This window comes from Cupressus sempervirens, chromosome 10, assembly GCF_028749045.1.
Source record: "Cupressus sempervirens isolate cs-2001-9-10 chromosome 10, ASM2874904v1, whole genome shotgun sequence".
Classification (NCBI taxonomy): Eukaryota; Viridiplantae; Streptophyta; class Pinopsida; order Cupressales; family Cupressaceae; genus Cupressus; species Cupressus sempervirens.
In genome coordinates, this window is record NC_143127.1 from 598,346,949 (window position 1) to 598,369,308 (window position 22,360).

At 35.2% G+C, this 22,360-nt stretch overlaps 1 protein-coding gene across 8 annotated transcripts in view; it reads right to left on the reverse strand.

The window, feature by feature from the left end:
- Nucleotides 1–1,018: 1,018 nt before the first annotated feature.
- Nucleotides 1,019–22,360, reverse strand: part of LOC149535282 (choline-phosphate cytidylyltransferase 2-like) — a 178,561-nt gene continuing 157,219 nt past the window's right edge. For 5 of the 8 annotated variants that reach the window (XM_089804691.1, XM_089804687.1, XM_089804693.1 and 2 more), the window contains one exon: nucleotides 1,019–1,363. In XM_089804691.1, the coding sequence (XP_089660817.1) occupies nucleotides 1,289–1,363 (75 nt within the window). In that variant the 3' untranslated portion in view covers nucleotides 1,019–1,288. The remainder of the gene's footprint in view (nucleotides 1,364–22,360) is intronic. The other 3 variants (XM_089804686.1, XM_089804688.1, XM_089804692.1) reach the window with 1 other exon arrangement.

Sequence of the window (22,360 nt, forward strand, 5' to 3'; positions counted from 1 at the left end):
TTTATTTCACATACTGGGTCATTTAGTATCCATTTTAAGTTGTTGTCTCATGACATTGAATTAAGAAACATGTCAAAATATTATATAATCTCATCATTCACCTTCCATATATAAGCAAGACTACAGTACACTTCGTAATATATCTCATTAATCTTAATATCAAGCAAATCCATTTCTTGGATACTCGCATGTGGAAGACTTGTTTGTTTTTGCAAGTTCTCTCCAGTCTTGAGATAATCTTCAATCCTATAGTTATCTATGACTTTACAAACTAATCAAATATCCACAACGAAATCAAAGAATTTCACTTTGCAATACAAGAGCTTATGAATATTGATGAAAACAAATCTCAAAGATGGAGATAGTAAGATAATAACTTTTATCAAAGAGATTGATGTTCTTAAAAGTGTTCTCCAAATCTACAATGGTAAGATTCCACAAACACTGTCAAAATGTTTGATAAATAATGATCACAAGTAGCTACATGTAAAAAAGATGAATGACATAGTTTACTAATCGCATTAGAAAAAATCCAATATGGAGATGTGATCTTGATATGAGAAGCAAGAGGAGAATTTTGTTATTATAACATACAAGACTTGTACGATATTCAAGATTCTTGAAAGAATCATCATCAAATGATATATTATCTACAATGTCAAAGAAAAAGTCAATCCAAGAAAGATCATCGAGAATAGAGAGATGGGTAGGTTTCCAAATATCTTCTAAATTTTAATTATAATTATGCTTACATAATTAATAGTATGCCTTCATACTATAATTACCAACTTAAATACAAGTCACATTGAAAAAGAATATGATATGTATGTTACTTCAAGAAGAAAAAACATTTGCTACTATTGATTATAATCATATTATATAGGCAGATTTGTCAATTTTATTTGACTGTATTTAGTCATAGAAATAATTGATCAACATGGCTAAGAAGACATTATTTCTAAACAAATATGCACGACTAGAGTTATCTATGTTATCATAACACAAAATAAGGCATTAATTAAGAATATTTTAAGACACATTTTACATATATTTTATCAAATGGTAAAAAGTAGTGATGCCACTAGATTGGCCTCAAATAAATTTTTAATATATGTATATCAAGGCACCACTATAGATCATAGAAATAGCTACTTTAAGAGTCCCAAATTTGGAAAAATAGAATCTATGTAAAAGCCTCTATTTGATTGAAACACATTAAATATTAAGATAAATACAGACCCAAATTGAATAAAAAATCCTCTACTGGATACATTGTCTAACCAATACTTTATATCCTCTCTTCTTTCTCAAAATTTTCTTCCTTGCTCAAGCCTTTCTGAATTCGGATTTTGATAGCATTTTCCTACACCAATTATCAAAAAGGGTGCAACCAAATAGATTATATGCATTTATCATAATTAAGAACAATATTATACATTATTTATGCTTTTCTTCTATAAAAAAATTCAGCTCCACACCACTTATAAAGCTACAACAATTGTGGATGGCAAAGTCAAAAAATAGTGATAAAAAATTCAGCTCCACACCACTTATAAAGCTACAACAATTGTGGATGGCAAAGTCAAAAAATAGTGATAAAAAATTAGGTTTCTTAAACACTTGGACTTAATGAATAAACATGTGATTATATAAGAAGATGTGTATTGACCAATAATAGAGGAATCTATAACAAAGTTAAAACACAAACAAAGAATTGGCCAATCTACACAACTAAGGGTATTGCTAAGTTAGACATTGAGACACAAGCCACTTTCATGAATTTAAGATATTTGCCAACATTAACACATACCAATATACAAATGTGTCATACAATGATGAAAACATATAATATGCAATTTTAGAAAAATATAGGTAATGGTAATTATTATGTGACTTATATGAATTCATTATTTGAGCAAAATAAGTAACCACTTAATTATTTAATTAATCACCAATTAGTTATATCCTTTTTTAACTTTATAACACTTAAAAGCTAAATTTACAAGTGAATATCTATTTTATTTCATATTCTCACATGCCATAAGATGAGGACACTTGTCATGATCTAACTTAATCTTCATCTAACGTTTCATTTGGGGTTTCTTTTAATTTAAAAAGACATGAGTCATAAAATAGAAACATTGTGTGTGTAAATTCCTCTATTGGATTGCAATCCAATGTTTTTAAAACAATACTTTATGTCCTTGTTTCTTTAATAAAATATTTTTCTTCTTGCTTGAACTTATATGAATTCATATTTTGATAGAATTTTGCTACACCAATTAGCAAACAAGGAGTAAGCAGGTAGATTATAAGCATAGATACCTAAATTAATATAATTTATTCTAGTTTTAATTCAATAATTTACTTTTTTCTTCATCTATTAACTAAATTTTAATATTTAGTTAATTTCCTTTTTCATCCCTTTCTTCACTATTAATTAAATAATCATTAAATATTTAATTAATTGACTAACTTTTTCCTTCTTCTATGTTAGTTTTTTTATTAAAGATAAAACATATTTTGAAGGGACCTAGAAATTTTTACAAGAGAAGAACCCAAGATATAACATGAACACCCAACAAAGAAACAACAAAACAAGACAAGAGGGTTTTTCCACCGAGCTTCCACAACCGAAGAAAAAAATTGCACAAAATGCCAACAGGAAGCCAAAAACCAAAGAGAGGACTAGAGAAAACTCTAGTCCAAACATCCACAACAAGGAACCATCAAGATTTTCCTTTAGTGTCACCCTTGTGGGAATAGAGAGTTGTGTCAAAAGAGGGCATAGATGTCTTAGATTTCTTTCCTTCCACAATAATCCAACCCTCTTCCACCATAGCAGTAGAATCCTTCCAAGCCAAGGAGCCCAAGACAAGAACATCACTATGATGAGATAAAAGGCTAATAACATTGACACAATTTTTTCTTACAAGCTTGACATCACGAAGGATGTTACCAAAAATGTTAGCCAAATCACTATCAAAGGACCTGCACCCACACACCTCTAGAGAAACAAGAGAGACATGAGACTGAGAACCAACCTCCACCACCAACGCATAAGAAACCACATTAGCAACCTAAGGCACATTGGCCTCAACATGTCGACCATCTGACATCAGAACAACTTGAGAAGAAGACACATGGCAAGTATGATCCTGTGCAACCACCCAATAGAAACTCCTTTAGGAAGATTTCATCAATTGTATAATGTTGAACTAAAACACCTTTCCACCATGAAGCAAACTTTTTCATTTTCTCTAATCCACATTGAGTTGCCACCTGACCAATTCTAAAATAACTCATGCACTTGAAGGGAGTCCCTTCATAGTCCAAAGATTGGATCCAACTTCCCATAGAAGATTCATGTTTAATCCCCATCGAAAGGCCCTTACAAACATCCAAATCTCCTAGAATTCAGGCAAAGATTTAAAAAAAACATATTAGAACATTCCTCATCCACCATCAAAAAGTCCTCAAGAGCATCTCCCACTTCCTCTAAAAGAGAATCAACCCATAGATGAAGAAGGGGGGTGTTGTTAGGGAAGCCTAACCCAAATAGGAATCTTTTTGAAAGGTTTAGAAGAAAGGTTGAAATAAAGATGTCAAGGTTTAACCACTAACATAAATCTATCTTCCCAACTAAAAAAAAGATCACAAAATCATTCTCAATTTTAGTAATGAAAAATACCTTTTCCATAGGGTAAATATTAACTGTACCAATAAGGACGGGCTCCCAATGTTGAGAGATCCAAACATGCAGCTTCAGGAGACTGGGCCAAAAACCCTTGAACCGAGAAATCACACCATGGGAGGAAAGAAATTGGCATTATGATCAATTTTAATCAATGTCTCCACATCCAATGTGGTGACTATTGACACAAAAGTTTGCACCCTTGCTTGAGGTATGACCCTCAAGCGACCTTGTGTAACATGGAAACAACCTCCAAGCGTGGGACTTGCGCTCTAAGGTTGAATGTCTAGAGAAGGTCGGCTTTCTTACAATCAGGATGCACCTAAAATACCACTTTGAAGGAAAAGGGAGAGAGAATGCAAGAAATTAGAATGTTAAAGGGAAAGGGGGTGATGCACCGGATTGAAACCATGGTTACAACGCTGCTTATGAATACACTACACATCGATGAAACACCCAAATACACTAATCTTAACTCTATTATATTCCCCAAGGAATCACATGCAGGTTTGAAATTGATTAAATGCTGAAAGAAAAGATATTTTCACTATGCAACGATTATCAACAAGTTAAACACAACAGACAAATATGAGAAAAACAAAAAATAAACATTCACTACGAGGCACATACATGTACTAGACAATAAAATGGCAAGAGAAGGTAAGAAATCGAGATTTCATTAATAGAAGGCAAAAGGATTACAATTGTAGAGCATAATGTTGTAGCAAAAATACAAACAAAGAAGAACCCCAAAAATATTTACAACTTTGCTTTCGAAAGAGTTCAAGCATAACTCAAATGAAACTTGAAGTTCAAACTCCAACCACAGTGGAGTTAAGATTACTGGGGAGCAATAAATGAAAATCAGAAAGAAATTTGATCCTTGAAACAACTTGCTTGATGAAGTGATTGGAAAAGCATAAAAGAATGCACCCACCCGATAAAAAGATCAAATCTGAAAAATCATATCCTTACAAGCAATAAAGAGGCATTATAATACATTAACATCGTGGAACAAGGTCCAAGAAGTTGCCCAGCATTAAAGAATTGGCCTTGAAGACGTGTTGGATGCAAGAGATCAAATTGCATCATTGTCAAAAAATGTGGGAAGGGACAACCAGCAGCGTTAACCCACCCGCATACACCTGTAGAGTTGACCCACGTGGAAAAGATTAGATCTACCCCAAAAAGTGGTGGACCATCGATGCAAATCTTTCCATTTGAAATGGACAACCTTGATGCTACAATAACCTCCCAATGAATGATTAAAACACAACCGTTGATGAAGAAACTTTAAGATCTGATGGTTGGCAAATTTCCCAATGCACGGTGGAAGAAACAACAAACACTATCACTGTTTCATAGCACGTCCAAAATGACTTGCGAAATAGCACAATGGCATAACACAAAACTCGGTAAAAGATTAGACCGAGCCACTCGGCCAAAGAACACTGCAGACAACACAAAAATTTAACCAAAAAATGCGAGAAGGGATAACCAACAGTGTTAACCCACCTGTGTACACCTAGAGAGTTAACTCGTGTGGAAAAGATTAGATCTGTCCCAAAAAGTGGTGGATCGTCGATGTAGATCTTTCCATTTGAAATTGACAGCCTTGATGCTACACAAATCTCCCAATGAATGATTAAAATACAAGTGTTGATGAGGAAACTTTAAGATCTTATGGTTGGCACATTTCCCAACACATGGTAGAAGAAACAACAAACACTTTCACTATTTCGCAGGACGCCCAAAATGACTTTTGCGAAATAGAACAATGGGATAATACGAAACTTGGTAAAAGAATAGACCAAACAACACAGCCAAAGAACACTGCAGACAATGCAAATAAGCTAATCGCGAACTGATGTGTTAACCCACCAAAGAATCCAACCCATTCAAGATCTCTCAGATCGATTATCAGTGATGGGTTGAATCAAGGCAAAAATAGCCAACATTCTTCGTGACTCAAAGGGAATGCTTGCCTTCTAAGCATGAACCAATGGCCTTAAGCAATCCATTGGGCATGGAGTCACCAAAAGGACGACGTGTTAGCCCACCTATAACTTCACAAAATTTACAACCTCTACAACCAACGAAATTTACAAAACCTGTTATCTCTAGGAGGGAATAGTTGTGCACGTGTACTTCTTGGAAAGCTAAAAACACCTACTCTACTATACGACAAAATAAATCAAAAAAAGCCATTAGTTGGCTTGTTGAAGTAGCTGCCCTTTCTAACCAACTTTTTATTCCTTTCATGCATCTGTGCAATCAAATAAAACAAAAAACATGAAAGACACGTTGCATGGAACATCCTCCTAATGTTGAGAACAAAGAAGCTCTCTAGCATTAGGACAACTTTAATTTGAGCAAGACACACTTTCTCGTCTTTGTAAAACTCTCCCTCACGCTCTTAAACAAGCATGACTAGGGGCAACTTGCTGATCATTTGTAAAGCTTGATGCCTTACAGGGCATCCTCTTGATGGTACTAGGTCTAATCAATTAGCCTTGACCTCACTTTTGTGCTCTACAACCTTCAAATCCTTATGGTCAACAAGGGTTGGCTTTGGTGATGTGTTTGGTAACATGTGTGTCTTCACTTTGATTTTTACATGTAGGAGATAATGGCCAGCTATCTATAGATGAGATAAAAACTTCTAGCTCATCCCAAAATCTGTCATCTTCATTAGTCTCCTCCATGACATATAGCTTTGCAAAAACATAAAAGATCAAACGTAATCTTACATACTAGCACTAGACTTGAAACCAAAAGATTATCAAAGAGTCACCATGGTGTTTGATTAATACCTCCAAAGGCTAATAGCACTAAGAGTAACACCCAAATTCTCAATGAATGTATTATGAGCGGGCTACTAGCAAACTTATGTAGTTGAATTTGTTTGTCCCGTCGGGCATGCCAAAAACTGTTGACACAAAAGTCTCCACCCTTGCTTGAGGTATGACCCTCAAGCAACCTTGTGTAACATGGAAACAATCTTCAAGTGTGGGACTTGCGCTCTAAGGTTGAATCTCCATAGAAGGCCAACTTCTTTACAATCAAGATGCAACTAAACTACCACTTTGAGGGAAAAGGGAGAGAGAATGCAAGAAATTAAGATGTTGAAGGGAAGGCGGGTGATGCACCAAATTGAAATTGTGGTTACAACATTGCCTATGAATGCACTACACATCGATGAAACACCCAAATGCACTAATCTTAACTCTATTCTATTCTCCAAGGAATCACATGTAGGTTTGAAACTAATCAAATGCTGAAAGGAAAGATAATTTCAATATGCAACAATTATCAACAAGTTAAACACAAAATACAAATACAAAAAATACAAAAAATAAATATTCACTACAAGGCACATACATACACTAGACATTAGAATGGCAAGAAAAGGTAAGAAATAGAGAAAAGGCAAAAGGATTATAGTTGCAAAGCATGATGCTACTACAAAAATGCAAATAGAGAAGAACCCCAAAAATATATACAACTTTTTCAAAAAAAGAGTTCAAGCATAATTCAATGAAACTTGATGGTCAAACTTCAACCAGTGGAGTTAAGATTGTTGGGGAGCAATAAATGAATTTTTTTTATAAAAAATCTAATCCTTGAAACAACTTGCTTGATGAAGTGACAGCAAAAGCCAAAAAGAATGCACCCGGCCGATAAAAGATCAAATCTGAAAAATCAGATCCTTACAAGCAATAAAGAGGAATGGGAATACATTAGTGTCGTGGGACAAGGCCCAAGAAGTTGCCTTGCATTAGAGAACCGGCCTTGAAGATGTGAGTAGGTCGCAACAAATCAAATCGCATCGCTGTAAAAAAATGTGAGAAAGGATAACCTATAGTGTTAACCCACCCGCATACACCTATAGAGTTGACCTATGTGGAAAAGATCAGATCTATCCCAAAAGTGGTGGATCGTCTATGTAGACCTATCCATTTGAAATGGACGACCTTGATGCTACGAAAATCTCCCAATGAATTATTAAAACACAACCATTGATGAAGAAACTTTAAAATCTGATGGTTGGCACATTCCCAATGCATGCTGGAAGAAACAACAAACACTTTCACTATTTCACAAGATGCCCAAAATGACTTCTGTAAAATAGTGCAATGGGATAACACGAAACTTGATAAAAGAACAAACCAAGCTAAGAATCAAGCTACTCGGGAGAAGAACAGATCGAGCCACTCGACCAAAGAACACTATAGACAACACAAAAAGTTAATCGTCAAGTGATGTGTTAACCCACCAAAGAATCCAGACCATTAATTATCTCTCAAGTCAGTTATTAATGATGGGCTGTATGGGGGCAAAAATAGCCAACAGTGACAATGGACTTTGAGACAAGGAAAGGCCCCTTCTCAAAAAATCAATTCTTCAAAATGCCACAAGAGATCCCCAAGCTATGTTGTTGCACATTTGCAACCCTAGCCATAGACTTGGGAGCACATTGATCCACATAATCCCCCTCCTTGTGACATGCGAAGAGGGTCCTTGAGACCTCACACACATACTGTTCAAAACAATGATTTCTTGGGCAAAAGTGACTAAAACAACAACAAAAACAATTGCTAACACCCAAGCCTTAAGATCCACCCCAAGCTCGTTGCCATTGACCTTCACACTCTTGTAGGGACCAGAGAGTTTTAGAGGAAAACATCATGAAAACTATATGATGAGTCCTTCCATGTTAGTTAAATAATATTATTCACTTAATTAGATCCATTCTCTAATATCATCTAACTAAATTTTTAATTAATTAACTATGCAATTACCAGTAAATAAATTATTTTAATTTATTTAATTATCATCCTCCAACGTTTCCATTCTCCCATTATGTCTCCATCTATTTTTAACCTTAGATCAAATATCCTTCTATCCATTTTCTTAACCTCAAGAACCTATTTCTGTAGGTTATATGGAGAAGAATGGACTTTGCACCCCAATCTAGTCATGTCACATCTAGTGCATCTTTGAGGCTCTTGGTAATTTAGAACACAAGGACCTTCACTTGTGCTTAAGTCTCACAATTGTAAATGGGATAGTGTCCATAGATTTCCCCCAATATGAACTTTGTTTACTAGAAGCCTTGGAGACCTTCAAAAAGTATTCCAAGTGATACATTATTATTGGAGAGGAGTTCCCATATTGCGTCTCCTTGCACTAGAATAGAATCTACTTTGGGCAAGAGTAATCCTCCAAAGTAAGAGGTGTATGGTGGTACAAGATCATGCTTTCTCTAGCTATGCTTTGCATGCTACCACGACTAAGAGGATGGATATTACCATTGTCATATAGCAGAGATGAATATCAACCTATGAGTTCACAAGGAATAACACACTCACTTGAAAAGATAGGCAGTTGTTGCGCTTGAAGTTTCTTCTTTGTGTTAGATCAGTGAAACCAATTGGTCTTCACACCTTTAAATTATCATCAAACGTTATGTCTTTTACTATTTGATGTGTTTTTTATGGATTAGTTTTTGGTCCCCACTAGCATCAAAGATATTTTCTTCAAGAGCCTCACTTTATCCAGCCTAATCATTAGATGACTAATGAATTCTAGATCACAACTACATTAGAGCTATTGCCATAAGATTGAGTTTGCGCAATATTTGGTAGCATGTGTAAAGTACCAACCTTGTTTTCCTACAAGAACATTCTCAGACATAAAGGAAAAGATCAAGGCAATTAACTCTTATAGTGTGTATAGAATTACAAATAAAAGAGAGACTATAATGAGTAGATAAATGTAACTCTCAAGGATAAGAATACTTATTTGCACATGAGGGTCCATAGACATCAAATAAGTGATTTTCCTTCATAGATTATTTGAGAATGGAACATCTCCTCTCTAATGATGATTCAAGTGGGAATGAAACATTGTTTATCATTTCCCCCCCACAATGTGAAATCCCAATCTTACATTGTTGAACAATTTTGCATCACATCAAGAAAAAGACCATAATAAGGAAAACTAAATTTGTTGCTCCAAATGGAGGTCTTGTCACCCATTTATGGACATACATGATTGAAGTATTGAAGGTTCTCAAAACCAAATTGGGCCCACTATGATGTATGCTCAAATAATAACTTTGTGTACTTGTGATATTCATCTTTTGTTTCATATATTCAAAGGTTTTAATATTGTGTAATCTATAACATTCGATGACGATTGATTACTAGATGAAAGAGCCAACAAGAAGATTGATCTCTCAAACTAGTAACATGCCTTTACAATGACATGCAAGTAGGGAAAATATGCTCAGACCTATTCAATGTCCACACTGTAGTGTCCCCTTACTAAATTATACAGTATCTCTTATTTGTTATGACCCAGTCTTAAACTATTGCCTCTTGATATTCTTTAAATAGTTTGATTAGAGTATCATATGCTGATATAGGTAATTGAATAACTTCATATAATAGGCCTTCAAAAATAGTTGTATGTCAATCTCAAGATACAAAACTAATTTTTCACTCCAAGAATTTGACCACCTCTTGTGTTGTAATGGTGAGGATATGTCAATAATTAAATAATCGCTTTCATAACAAATAGGGCTGCAACTTATTTCATTTCCATTTATACATTAATCACTTTATCTTGTCATTAGTTCCCCATAGTATCTTACACTTCACTAATCTTCATGGGCAACGTCTCCTTTACATTGCTTTTTGTAACTTTTTAAAAAAAAATCTAAGTCCTCTCCTTCGTAAGAAAATGCATTTCCGTGGCTGTATAGCCACGGGCATCTTCATGTGGTTCTAACTTCGAAAGACATGGCGACATTTTTATCTGTTGTTTAATTCTTTATAAACCGTCTCCAACAGTGTACTATGATTTTGACGGAGTTTTAAATTCTTATGTTGTGCACAAATGTTAGAATAAAATAGCAATGGCTAATTATTAGCTAATTATTGTTACTTGATGCACATTCCCCGTAGCTATCGAGTCGTCAAAAAGCAATGTAGGGGCAACTATAGGGCCATAATCCTCTGTGATAGCTCATGTTATTTCGCACATAGATGGTCTCCAAGTACCACTTTTAACATTTGGGGCAACTGATCCGACTCTCTCCAGTTGAGTACCCTTATTTTCTTCGCTTCACACAGTGATTTCTAAGAGACGACGACAATCGTTGTTGTAATTGGTTTCTTCAATTTGAAAGAAGTTGTTGCAATCCATGTAGATGATGACTATAGGAGAAATGGAATAGCTTCTATGGGCGATGCACTAAGGAAACAAGCTAATATCGTTCATAAGTTATGAATGTCTCCAGACATCACTCTTAGAACTGAGAGAATATGCTAAAATTGATCATCCATTCGTTTCCTTCTTATCTATATTAGCTATTGATGTTGGTCAGAGCTCAACTTGTCGTGAGCATAATAAGAGGTATCCAATATCCATAATAGGATCTATCGATATGTTGCTCGCAACCCACCTTACGCTCTCCTCCACTCCTGCTTTAGCACTCGCCTTGTCCAACTCCACTTTTACTTCTCCTCTTCAAGTCACCGACGTCACCTGACCAACCCTCAGGGTAGTTCCTTGTAGCACTAGAGTAAAAATGTACAATCATCATCCTCACTTCGTCCACCTGGTTGCATTCCATGGCTTTTGTCGGCCTCTTACAGCAAGGTGGATTGCTCACGTGGCCTACCCCTTCCACATGAATCGGGTTCACCCCACAAAACAGCAAGGGCAGTGTAGGCGGTCGACATATCTCCCTCGCCCAGCTCAACACAGCACTAGCATTCGCATTGGCATTGTTCCCAAACATCTTGCTTCGCGCACTACGCAGATCGTATCAACAATGAATGTTCCGCCTCTTCTGAGGCAACTTTTTGATACACATCTTGCTTCCCTTTGTAAGGGAATGTTCCCCATCAAATAATTATCGCTCTGTCAAAGTTTCAATTTTTGTTATTTTATTCCGTAACAAATATCGAATCGACTCCTTTAAACGATAATTGCAAATAAAAAAGATTTCGTAGAAGTGTACTTTGATATCAAAGATGTACCATATAAAAATTAGAATAGATAATTTCGTTGTTTTCCTAATCCATATATAATATTTCAAGAACTGGTGAGAAGCAACCGTCAATTATATTATGGTTATTTCATTGCCAAACTCCAAATCCACGCGCAGTGAAATAAGGAAACTCATCGTTCGGCATTTTAATATTATGGATACCACTTCGGGAACAAATATTTGTAAACACGTTGCTAGCAATATATCCATCTGATATGGTTTCTTCCGCTTCTCTTCATTGCAATCATGCAGTCCCTCCCCAAATATTTACCAAATACATGTTTCACACGCATGTCTTCAGGGAATTCACAAGGAGGGGGAGATTGTATTCTCCTTTGAATCTTGTATAATCGATTCCTGCAATTCTATTCGTAGAGGTTATCAACAATGTGAATCGGTTCTATATTGAAGTCTCCAAAGCCTTCTCTGCAATTGATTCACCTTAATTAACAAAACAAATTGGTATGTCTCTTACTACACACTCGTGTGACCACACCCTTAACACAAACTATTCAATAACGCCTTAGGCCAAACAATTTGGGTATAACATTCAGTTATAATTCTTGCTTATTGAAGAATTGACAACTGCAACTCTAGACAGAGGGAGCGATCACAGCTTCAAAGACTCATCAAATTATTGCCCTTATTACTAACAGGCTTGGGATTTGCCTGCTCTGATACCATGATGAGGGAAATGATTACTGAAAATGTAATAACACTTCTCCTTATTTCTGTGTGTTCCAAGTGCAGATTCAAATGTATATAAATATGAGTAGAGGAGACATCTTAATTGTAAGTTGATCCCCATTAGACGATATATTAACAATAATATATAACCATGTGCGTGTGTGAGGGAGAGTTTTTCTAGTTGATGACTAACCAATTGCGATGATGTTTAACCAATATCCATAAAAGGATCGCCTCTAGATCAGTTCAATCCAACTGCAGTTACAATATTAACAGTAGAGTATGTTAGCGAGGGGGAGTAGTGTTTTTTTCCTGGCCCTTTGCATTGTTGTCAAAGGGGGAGATTTTTATGTGTTTTGTTATTGATGAATATTGCCATCAATGGCAAAGGGGGAGATTGTTGGATTATGAGGTCGATGATTGTCTTTGGCCTCTGTATCAATTGGTGGTTGTGTACTTATGCGTATTGATGTATTGGCTGCACATTGTTTTTTCTATACTAATAACTTTGCACTTCATTTCTTGGGTTTACCGTTGCTTCTGCATTAAATGCATTATCATTCTGGACCTCAATGATAGATCCTCCTAATGTTGACAGATCTGTGGCATACAACATTTGCCGGATCATGATTTTTGGGTTGATCTTTTGTAGGGTGTAATTTATGTTTTGGTCCCAACAACTCTTTGTAACATGTTGATCAATACTATTGGCACCAAAGTTCATGACATTGTTGTGACATATTGGCCTTCTTGAGAAGCATTGAGACCTATTTCAAATTTGTCTTGGCCGATAAGCTTGAAGTTGACTTCCAGTACAAATAAAACATCATTTCAAACAATGGATGTGTGTGACTTGTTATGCGAACTTGTGTGTATTAAAAGAATCATAGTTGTTTATGTGTGACCTATATGTGTCATAAGTGCAAGTTGGCTTAGACAATTGATTCAAGGAGGTGCAGGTAGTAGCAGATTGTGTTGCAGAGCATCAATCATTATATTGTATATTTTACTTTCATCTTTCATATACTGGTTATATGCTCTTTAAATAGGTAGGGAATCCTCTACTGCAGTTCTGGGTAGTAGCCACACTGGCAATGAAACCTACCAATAATAACCCTCTTCATATTGTTGTGAGCATTTCCAATAGTTAGCCCTTACTGTAAAAGTCACTTTAGTCGATGTCTCATTAACAGGTATCTTTCATTTCATGAAATCAGCTTCTCTGTGGTTTTCCCAAATTAAGTTTCCACATAAAATTGATGGTGGCAGTGTCTTTGTGCTTTCATGGTTATCTTTGCGTTGATTATTTCTTGTGCTTTAGCAGACAGATCGCAAGTGGTGGTTAATATTTGTTGAATATTCACTGACTATTGAAAAGTTTTAAATTTTGTGGGAATAATTGATCCCACCCCCACCCCCCCAAAAAAAAACAAATTATTTGACATGTTCAACAATTGTTCTAGCCAAATATCATCACATTATCTCAAACTATTCATTATAAACATCAAATCAAGAAACCAAGGTGAAAAGACACAGCATTTATGGATACCATGGGACCAAAGGACATAAAACCCCGAACTCCACAAAATAAAAATAAAAATAAACATTTTGGACCTTGTAAATGAAGGTGACATTAGTATTGAATAACATCCCAATAACTCACATAATCAGAAATTAGACATATGCCAAGACACTTATTCCAGGTATAATCAAAATCATCCACCTATGTCTACAAATGGCTCATTCCAAAACATTCACATCCCTTGGGGCCATAACATGTCCTCCTTCAACACTAAATAGGTTATCTAGAGGAAAGAGCCCAACATGTAGCCTTGATTTCTTACACCAATCATTCATACCCTAAAGTTTCACAACAACAATGCACACCATCTCCATCAAATTAACTCCCTAAAAAATGAAGCCTTTCTACAACCTTATTCCAAGGGGCTATCCACAATAGACAATCATGAAATCTAAAATAGTCCATTTAATTCTACAAATCCCTTCTATGATACATAAAAGTTGTGCATTAAACTTACTCCACTGAGTTCTATCTCAAATCTATACCTATCTTATCAAAATATCTACTCCATACCAAAATCCCTTATACGTATCCAAATTCATATCCCTCCATTAGAATAGGATCTATGTAAAGAAGATAGTACGAAGAATGAAAAAACAAGTCATAAAATGAATCAATATAAAGACATCAAAGCTCTCCCATTTCATCTAATTGTTGACCAATATCTTTCTAAAATCTCACCCTAATCTCGTAATCCCTTTTCATTCCATCCAAGATGATCTCCTTCCATTGCAAGAGAAAAGAACCCCCTAAGTTCCATCCATAAGCAAAATCATGATGTCACTTCTACCCCATCTAATCATCCCACATTAAATCAAAAGCAAAATACATTTTCCACTCCACCCAGGATTGTCTTCAAAGTCAAGATTAAAGTATCCCTTTGTCTACATATCATAGTTCTTTAGGACCCGTTTAGTTGTTGGAATTGAAGTGGAATAGGAATCAACAAATTCCTAAGAAAATTAATTCTCACTTTGGTTGTGTCAAATTGGAGTTGGGAATTGGAATTCTTATTCCCATTTTGACCCAAAACAAGCATTTGTTGATTCCACCAAAATACATGTTATTGGAATAGCAATTCCTATTCCTGTTTTTCTGTTTAATATTTAATCAAAATTTGAAATCCGAAATGATACTCGGGCTGCTCTATCTTGATCAAAGGAGAGGTTGCAGGTATGTGAAAGTTGTGATTCCAGTGATGCAGGCATTAGAGATATCAATTTTCTTCAAATACAAATAGTACTGTAGTTGAATAGAAGCTTTGTGGAAGGAGCCCGATGGACTAAGGGTTTCGGTTGTGGATCTCATGGCTGGAGGCACTGTGAAATGCCAGATTGCATAGATTGGGGGTTTCAAGAAAAGTGCAAAGTTGCTCACTGTTGATTTGATTTGGAGCAAGCAATGCATGGAGGAGCCAAATACAGATATGGTAGATAGGGATTTCTTTCTTTTCATGCCAAGTTTTAGATAACTATCGATGTATGGTGGCGCTCTCTGTAAATGTCGGTTGGATTCAATCCCCAGTGGGCTTTCTTCCAGTTTATCCAAGAATAGGGTTTGATTGGAAGATATCAATTCAGATGATTCAATCATTTTGAAGAGCGTTAATGGCTTTTGGGTGGGTGAATTCTAATTTCTATTTTGTGTAACCAAACAGAGAATTCAAATTCCTATTCTGCAATAACACTTCTAGAATAGCTACTCAATCTAATCTGTGGGGCATAGCTAATCAGAACTACGATATCCTCAAGGCTTCCAATGAAAACCTAAAGGCTCTTATCACTAGACTGGAAGCTATTGGAATGAAAAAGGCGATGATCATAGTAGAGGAAGGTGGCACTGGGGCAGAGACTGAAGGCCTGGGGAAAAGGACAAGAGCCAACAAGAAGAAGAAAGCCTCAGAGTACAACAATGAGCTCACAGAGATCAAAGAGGCTGCTAGGAAGATGGACATACTAGAGAAGGAGGCCACGAATCTCTTTATGAATATGGATTAATGTTCTCTTTGTCTTGTTAGTTTTTGTTTTGTTGTTTCTGACTGTCAATCTATTGATAGTCTTTTTTGCTGGACTTTTTGTTTGCTGTCCTTATGTTGTTATGGGCTTTTATCGAATATCTTTCCTGATTTGTAAAGGGTTTCAGCCTTCACGGGACCTTCAAAACCTGTTTTCTTTATGAATGGAGTAGCAATTCTAGAATAACAATTCCCAATTGTCAATTCCTATCCTTGCTACCAAACAAGCCCTTAGGGTCAATTTGGTTCTTGGAATTGGACCAGAATTGGAATTTTCCAATACTCAAATTCCCAAATTCTGTGTTAATAGAAAACTAGAATTGGAATTTTGGAATTCTATTTAAACCCAAAATGAGCATACCAATCTTCCATGTAAAAAGGTTAAATTGGAAAACCAATTCTAATTCCCATTTTTTATAAATCAAATTTGACAAATGATGCCCACATTTACCCTACTCCCATCATTTTTGGTTTTCCACTTTTCTTTTTGTAGTGGTTGCAGATTTTCAAAGTTCAAGATTTCATAGAATCATTGGACAAAGTGTTTTTTTCCAGCTGGGAATGATTGGTCTAATATTTATTTTAAATGCATTGAAATTTTGTATTTGGTAAATTTGATTATAAGAAAATAATGGCAAGGTTTTGTGCCTCTGCAAGTCATGATTGTTGGTACAACCTCTGGAAATGTTGATTGTGTACTACATAGAAGGAATGTTGTAAATTGACATCATGAAATTTCATTGTTGATCGATTTTTTTTTGAAGTTTTGATTGCATGGAATTGTCAGATTAAACTTCATGAGAGGAATGGATTTAGGTAATGACACAAACCAGAATAGCACAAGAATCTCACTCTAAATAATCTAGAAGAAATTAAAAATAGTTGTGGATTTTAGCTCTCTTTGCTGTTGTCTGAGGCCCTTTGTTTTGTTCTGATCTGTAATTTTTAAATTGTTTGAATATTTCTGTGTCTGTTGCAAAACATTTGTGTTAATGATGTCCACATGCTAGATTTTAAAAAATATATAAAAGACGTGTGAGAGATGTGAAGTTAATTTCAATTTTAGAAATCAAATACAAAAAATACATCTTTCCAATCATTTTCTAGGTGAACCAAACAGGTCCAACCATACTCTAGAAACCCTTTTTTCGGATTTGCAAATTCTAGAATTAAGCTAAATCTAGTATTGCAAAATCCAGCATTTTGCAATTCTTGCAACCAAATGGACCCTAGTCCTCATCTCAAGATCCTAACATCCCTCATAATTCTCCTCGCAATCCTAGTCCTCCTCAAGATCCCATCACCTTTATCCATGTTGTTCTTAAACCCTTTACAAGAGAGGTTCCTCTGCCTTCATTTAATTCAATTTAATTCATGATCTTATCGTTTCTTCCATTTTGTATCCTATTCAAAAAAGACTTGCATCTTAATTCAAAAGTAAGAAGTATCCTACTGGTCAAATAATGTCAAAACATGCATTATCAAGGTAAAGGGCCAAGCCTTCATTATAAGGTTATATTATGATCCCTTTTGTTTAAAAAAATCCCAATTACCATGGTCTTGGATACATAGCTCACTATCAAAACATTGGCATCCCTCCTAAATCCCACATCCCTTCATCCAGATCCAAACATATACATTTTCCATCCTCAAAATGTTTTGGGTCTCTATATCACACAATCAAATCCTTCATCCCTATCATCCATCTTAGGTCCTACTATGGATATCATGTCTAGCTCACATACCATGTACCTTGTTGTAAATCAAATATCATTAAAGACACATCATTTAAAGCCTCCCAACAATTCACCGACATCAAACCATTCAAAATAACTCAAAACCACTCCTATTCATCCATGAAACCCACTACTCCTGCAAGAAATTTAGATGCCAATCACAAAATCAGTAAGTCCAAAAATCTACAAAAATTTCAAAGATGAAAAATTCCATATAAAAGACATACAAAAATAAAGTGAAATTTGATCCCAAAGAAGAAAAGAAACACCCAAAAGGTTAGAAATGCCCATCAAGCAAAAATAAAAATAAGAAACTATGTGGAATCACAAGATGCTAATGAAGCAATGCTTCCCAAAGAAAAATCAAAATTGGCATCTAAAATTGCTATTCGAAAAACTTCATTCCTATATCTAAAAAATCTCCAACCTTTCAAATCTATTTTGAATTCTTATGTTGTAAAATGCACATCCACTCCTCCATCAAAAAAATGAAAATCCTAAATTCATTTTTCCTTCACTCCACCACTGTATGTGCCAACATTTCCATCCACTCATACGCAATTCCTCCTACACCCTATCCATTGTCCAACATCTATCTTCCCGCCTTCTATCCCTCTCATCCAAAAATGCATGAGAGTAACTTCTACCGTGATGGTCTATAATAGCACTTCTGCTAAGGATACCATCCAAGGAACTACGTGCTTGATTCCTTTGTCCATCTCTTGTCATGCATCCATTATCTTCTAAAAATACCATCATAAAGAAAACCTAGCAAATATGTGTTATGTTTGATATCCAAAAAAGAAAAAAGTTTTTTTCTTTTAAAAAGCAAAGATAAATAATTTTCTTGGGGAGAGAATCATTTTGGTGGCACTTAAGTATCATAGCGAAAATCCACTTATCAACACCATGTATAGTAGGTTTTCTCCATTATTTATTTAATTCTAGTTGGTTATCTATTTCCATCTCTCTATAATAAATTATTTCCATAATAAAAATTAAATCACTTAGCATGACTTTCTAACGGTTAATGTTTAGCACTAATCACTCACTCTTGCCTATAATAGAATTATAAAACTACCTCACTCATCCCATAATAAGCATATCCCAATGCATAAGTGGGGGTATTTTCCTTGACCAAGTATTTGGATTGGGTCTTTGAAGAATGCCATTAGATGAAACTTTTCACTATCGTGATCAATCATCACACATTACCCACAATAAATCTATCTTGTTATCACTTACCGCATCCAAAATAAAATCATACTTGCATCCATATAAACTCTTGAATAGGTAAACAAACTAAGCATCCTTCAAAACATGCTATTCTTTTTCCAAGAGACTTTTACTACACTAGCTCCTCCATCAAGATAACTTTATCCACCTTTATCAATATTATCTTGCCTTAACTGATGCATGCAAACCATCATGCCATTAACACCTATCTTTTGGTAGGAAGATCTAAATGACTAATGATTTGTTTGGTAATCAAGACTTTTATCTTTGCTTGAATTATCTTATGACATATTCTTATGCTATTCAAAGATATTTGCAAATGATTAATGATCAGAGGAGTGAGCAGTACCATCACTTTCATATAAGTTTTTGCAAAATGTTCCTATAATATTGCCATCGCAAGCACATTCCTTATGATATCAAATTTTCTAACAAGGTTCTATTCAACTAATAAGAGTGGAGATGGTCTCGTGTGTTTGTTGTGTCATTATTTATGCAAAAGATGTTGACGTTGATTTGATTTTTTCATACCTTGGTGTATATTTTTCATTTGCCATAATAAAATGCTCTCTTATGAATAAAAACAGAGTAAAAGGCACAATAACATCTTTTGTTAAATCAATTCCTATTCGTTTCATAAATCTATGTCTTATGTTTATTTGATGTTGATCAAATTGTACTCGCATTGGATTATTATTATTATAAGACAACATTTGTGTTCTATGAAGGGCTATGCTTTGAAATCAATGAATTTATTTCAAATTTAATAGCTGATTTATGGAGGAAAAAAAATGTGTTTTGCTTGATTAGTGGGGGATTCTATTGAGGTTCTAAAATTCATCTTAAAATATTTTCTTCTATCCAATCTTTTCATTCATTTTAGCGATTAATCTAAAAGTTCATTTTTTAGCCAATCTCTCGAGTAGATATCCTACCTCCATCCCTTGGTCCGCTGGGACACATTCAACCATGTTTCCATCTAATTTATTCTTTGACTTGAAACAATACTAAATAACACTATCTCAAAGAGAAAAGAAAAATAGCAACCTAATTATAATTAACATTTTGTGTAGTTTTAATTCAATAATTATATCTCTAAGATCACAAAGCCTCTCCCAAATCTCTCATTGTTGTCCATCCTCAAAGATATCAATTTTGGGACTCCTCATAATCCTATCATCATGCCATTTAATCACTCATCAAGAATGGTCTGGAACCACAAAAATCATCTGCATATTGTCTGTCCCATGTGGTTGCCATTCTTTTTAAAAAGCAATGACCACTTCCATAGCATGTTGCATAAAAGGAAAGACTCAATACTCAACCAATTGTAGGCCTAGTCTATGGAAAGGATTAGTGGCATGAGCATGCAAGGTGCCTAACCTTTTATTTATCCACTCTCCCCTAACAAAATGATGACTTGGCAAGTATGCAAGCATCATCTTTACCTTCTTGGTTGTCATCTAGACTTAGGTGTTCTCCAATTGTTTGTGCAATAGCAAAATATGTAGATATAAATGTGACTGGAATGATCTTGTGATTATGCCACCATCCCCCTCATGCAATGCATCATTCTTATTGCTTTTGTGTACGTTCTACCACTTGTGCAATGAGACATTAGTTTCTCTTCACAATGCTTGACTACATTACTGACCACTATACATGCAGCACTAGAAGGGACACATTGTAGATTGCAAACATCCCATAACATAGATATGATAGGTTGGGATATTTCATCCATCTCTTCAATGCACAAAATCATAAGGCTCTCCATAGCAACTGAAACCTTCATATCATGACACTCCTTGATTGTGACCAAGAAGTGCTAAAACATATCATGGATCAAGTCTGCAACTAGATCTAACAAGAGGTTACTTACATTGACGTTTGTGCAATTCTCCAATATTGTAGATCTCCAACCAAAAGGATCACCATTGATGTCATCAAGGCTCTAAAATTTGTCAAAGATCAAATGCAATATCTCTATCATGGTGTTATCATCATGTGGTGCTCTAGGAGCCGAGATTCTCATGATCTCACTTATACATGTTGCAACTGCCAAATTGATTTCCTTGTCATGGTGTCTTAATAACTTGGGTTGACTTTAAGGCATCCCTAATCAAAGAAAGGATCCTCTTTATAAATTTTGAAGGTAACATATCTAATGAAAGATCAATACTATCATTGAGCTCTTTGCCAATCTTTTGGAGCACTTCAACCACCACTATCCATCGTTGTTGGGCACCATAGTGTGATTAAAAAACTCTCAATCATCCCAACAGGATGGCAAGATCACTAGCCTTTTCACCACTATAATGACCCTCTATTACAGAACATCTGAAACAAACTTGAATAGTTGGGTGGCAAAGAAACTATTGTATTAATCCCTACAGAGGGAGGCTATAGAGCCCATGTAGAGTTCGACTAGTCATACGATATTGCCCAATGCTATGCAATGAAGCAAGGTGAACTATACAGAGTTAGAGAGTCATCGATGTGGTGAAGAGTGAAGGTGTACTGTATACCATATGGTGAAGTCAAATAGATTGGGCTTACAGTAGGATAACCTAGTGTCGTCATACGATGGGGAATAAAGGAAATAGGGTGTATGGTGAAGGGTATACAACAAGAGGGGAGATAGGGTCGTACGATGGAAGGGAAAAGCTAATGATGTATAGCATGGTTTAGTGAATGGTGTTCAGTGAGAAAGGAAGTTGGCATATGGTGAAACGAGGAGAGGTCGGAGGGTGTGTGGCAGCCAAGTGTACGATGGGAGTACAGCAACAAGAGGAAACCCACAACTTCAACTCAGTGTTTGGTATGTTGACAATTGCTAATAGATTACTAAAGAAATAATTTCACACAAGAACATGGAGAACAGTGCTAAGAACTAGACATTGCCACAAATTGTATTAATTATCAGAAACATAAATACAAGAGTGCTTCAAATTTGCCAAATTGAAACTATACAACAAAGAAAAATAGGGTGAGGTATCAGTCCCATTGAAACTGCAAAGCCAAATAGGGAAGACCTTTCACTTCTGAAATAGAAAAAATAAACTCTAATTGGAATTCATAGTTCAACAAAAATAATTCAAGTCGCATACCAAAAACATCCAACATACTAGTCATGTATACCCAATCGAAGGGAAGCTTCAAAGGTGTACAACAATATTTTTTTAAACTGACTTTTATACCATAATTGTTTTTATAGAAAGGATAAAATTATCATCATACATATGTGATAATAAGGAGCCATAGAAATTTAAAAAAACACTAGATATTACAGTTCATAGAGTACTAGAAATAAGAAGTATGAAATGGAAGATAAGGTTGATTGAATCATTGA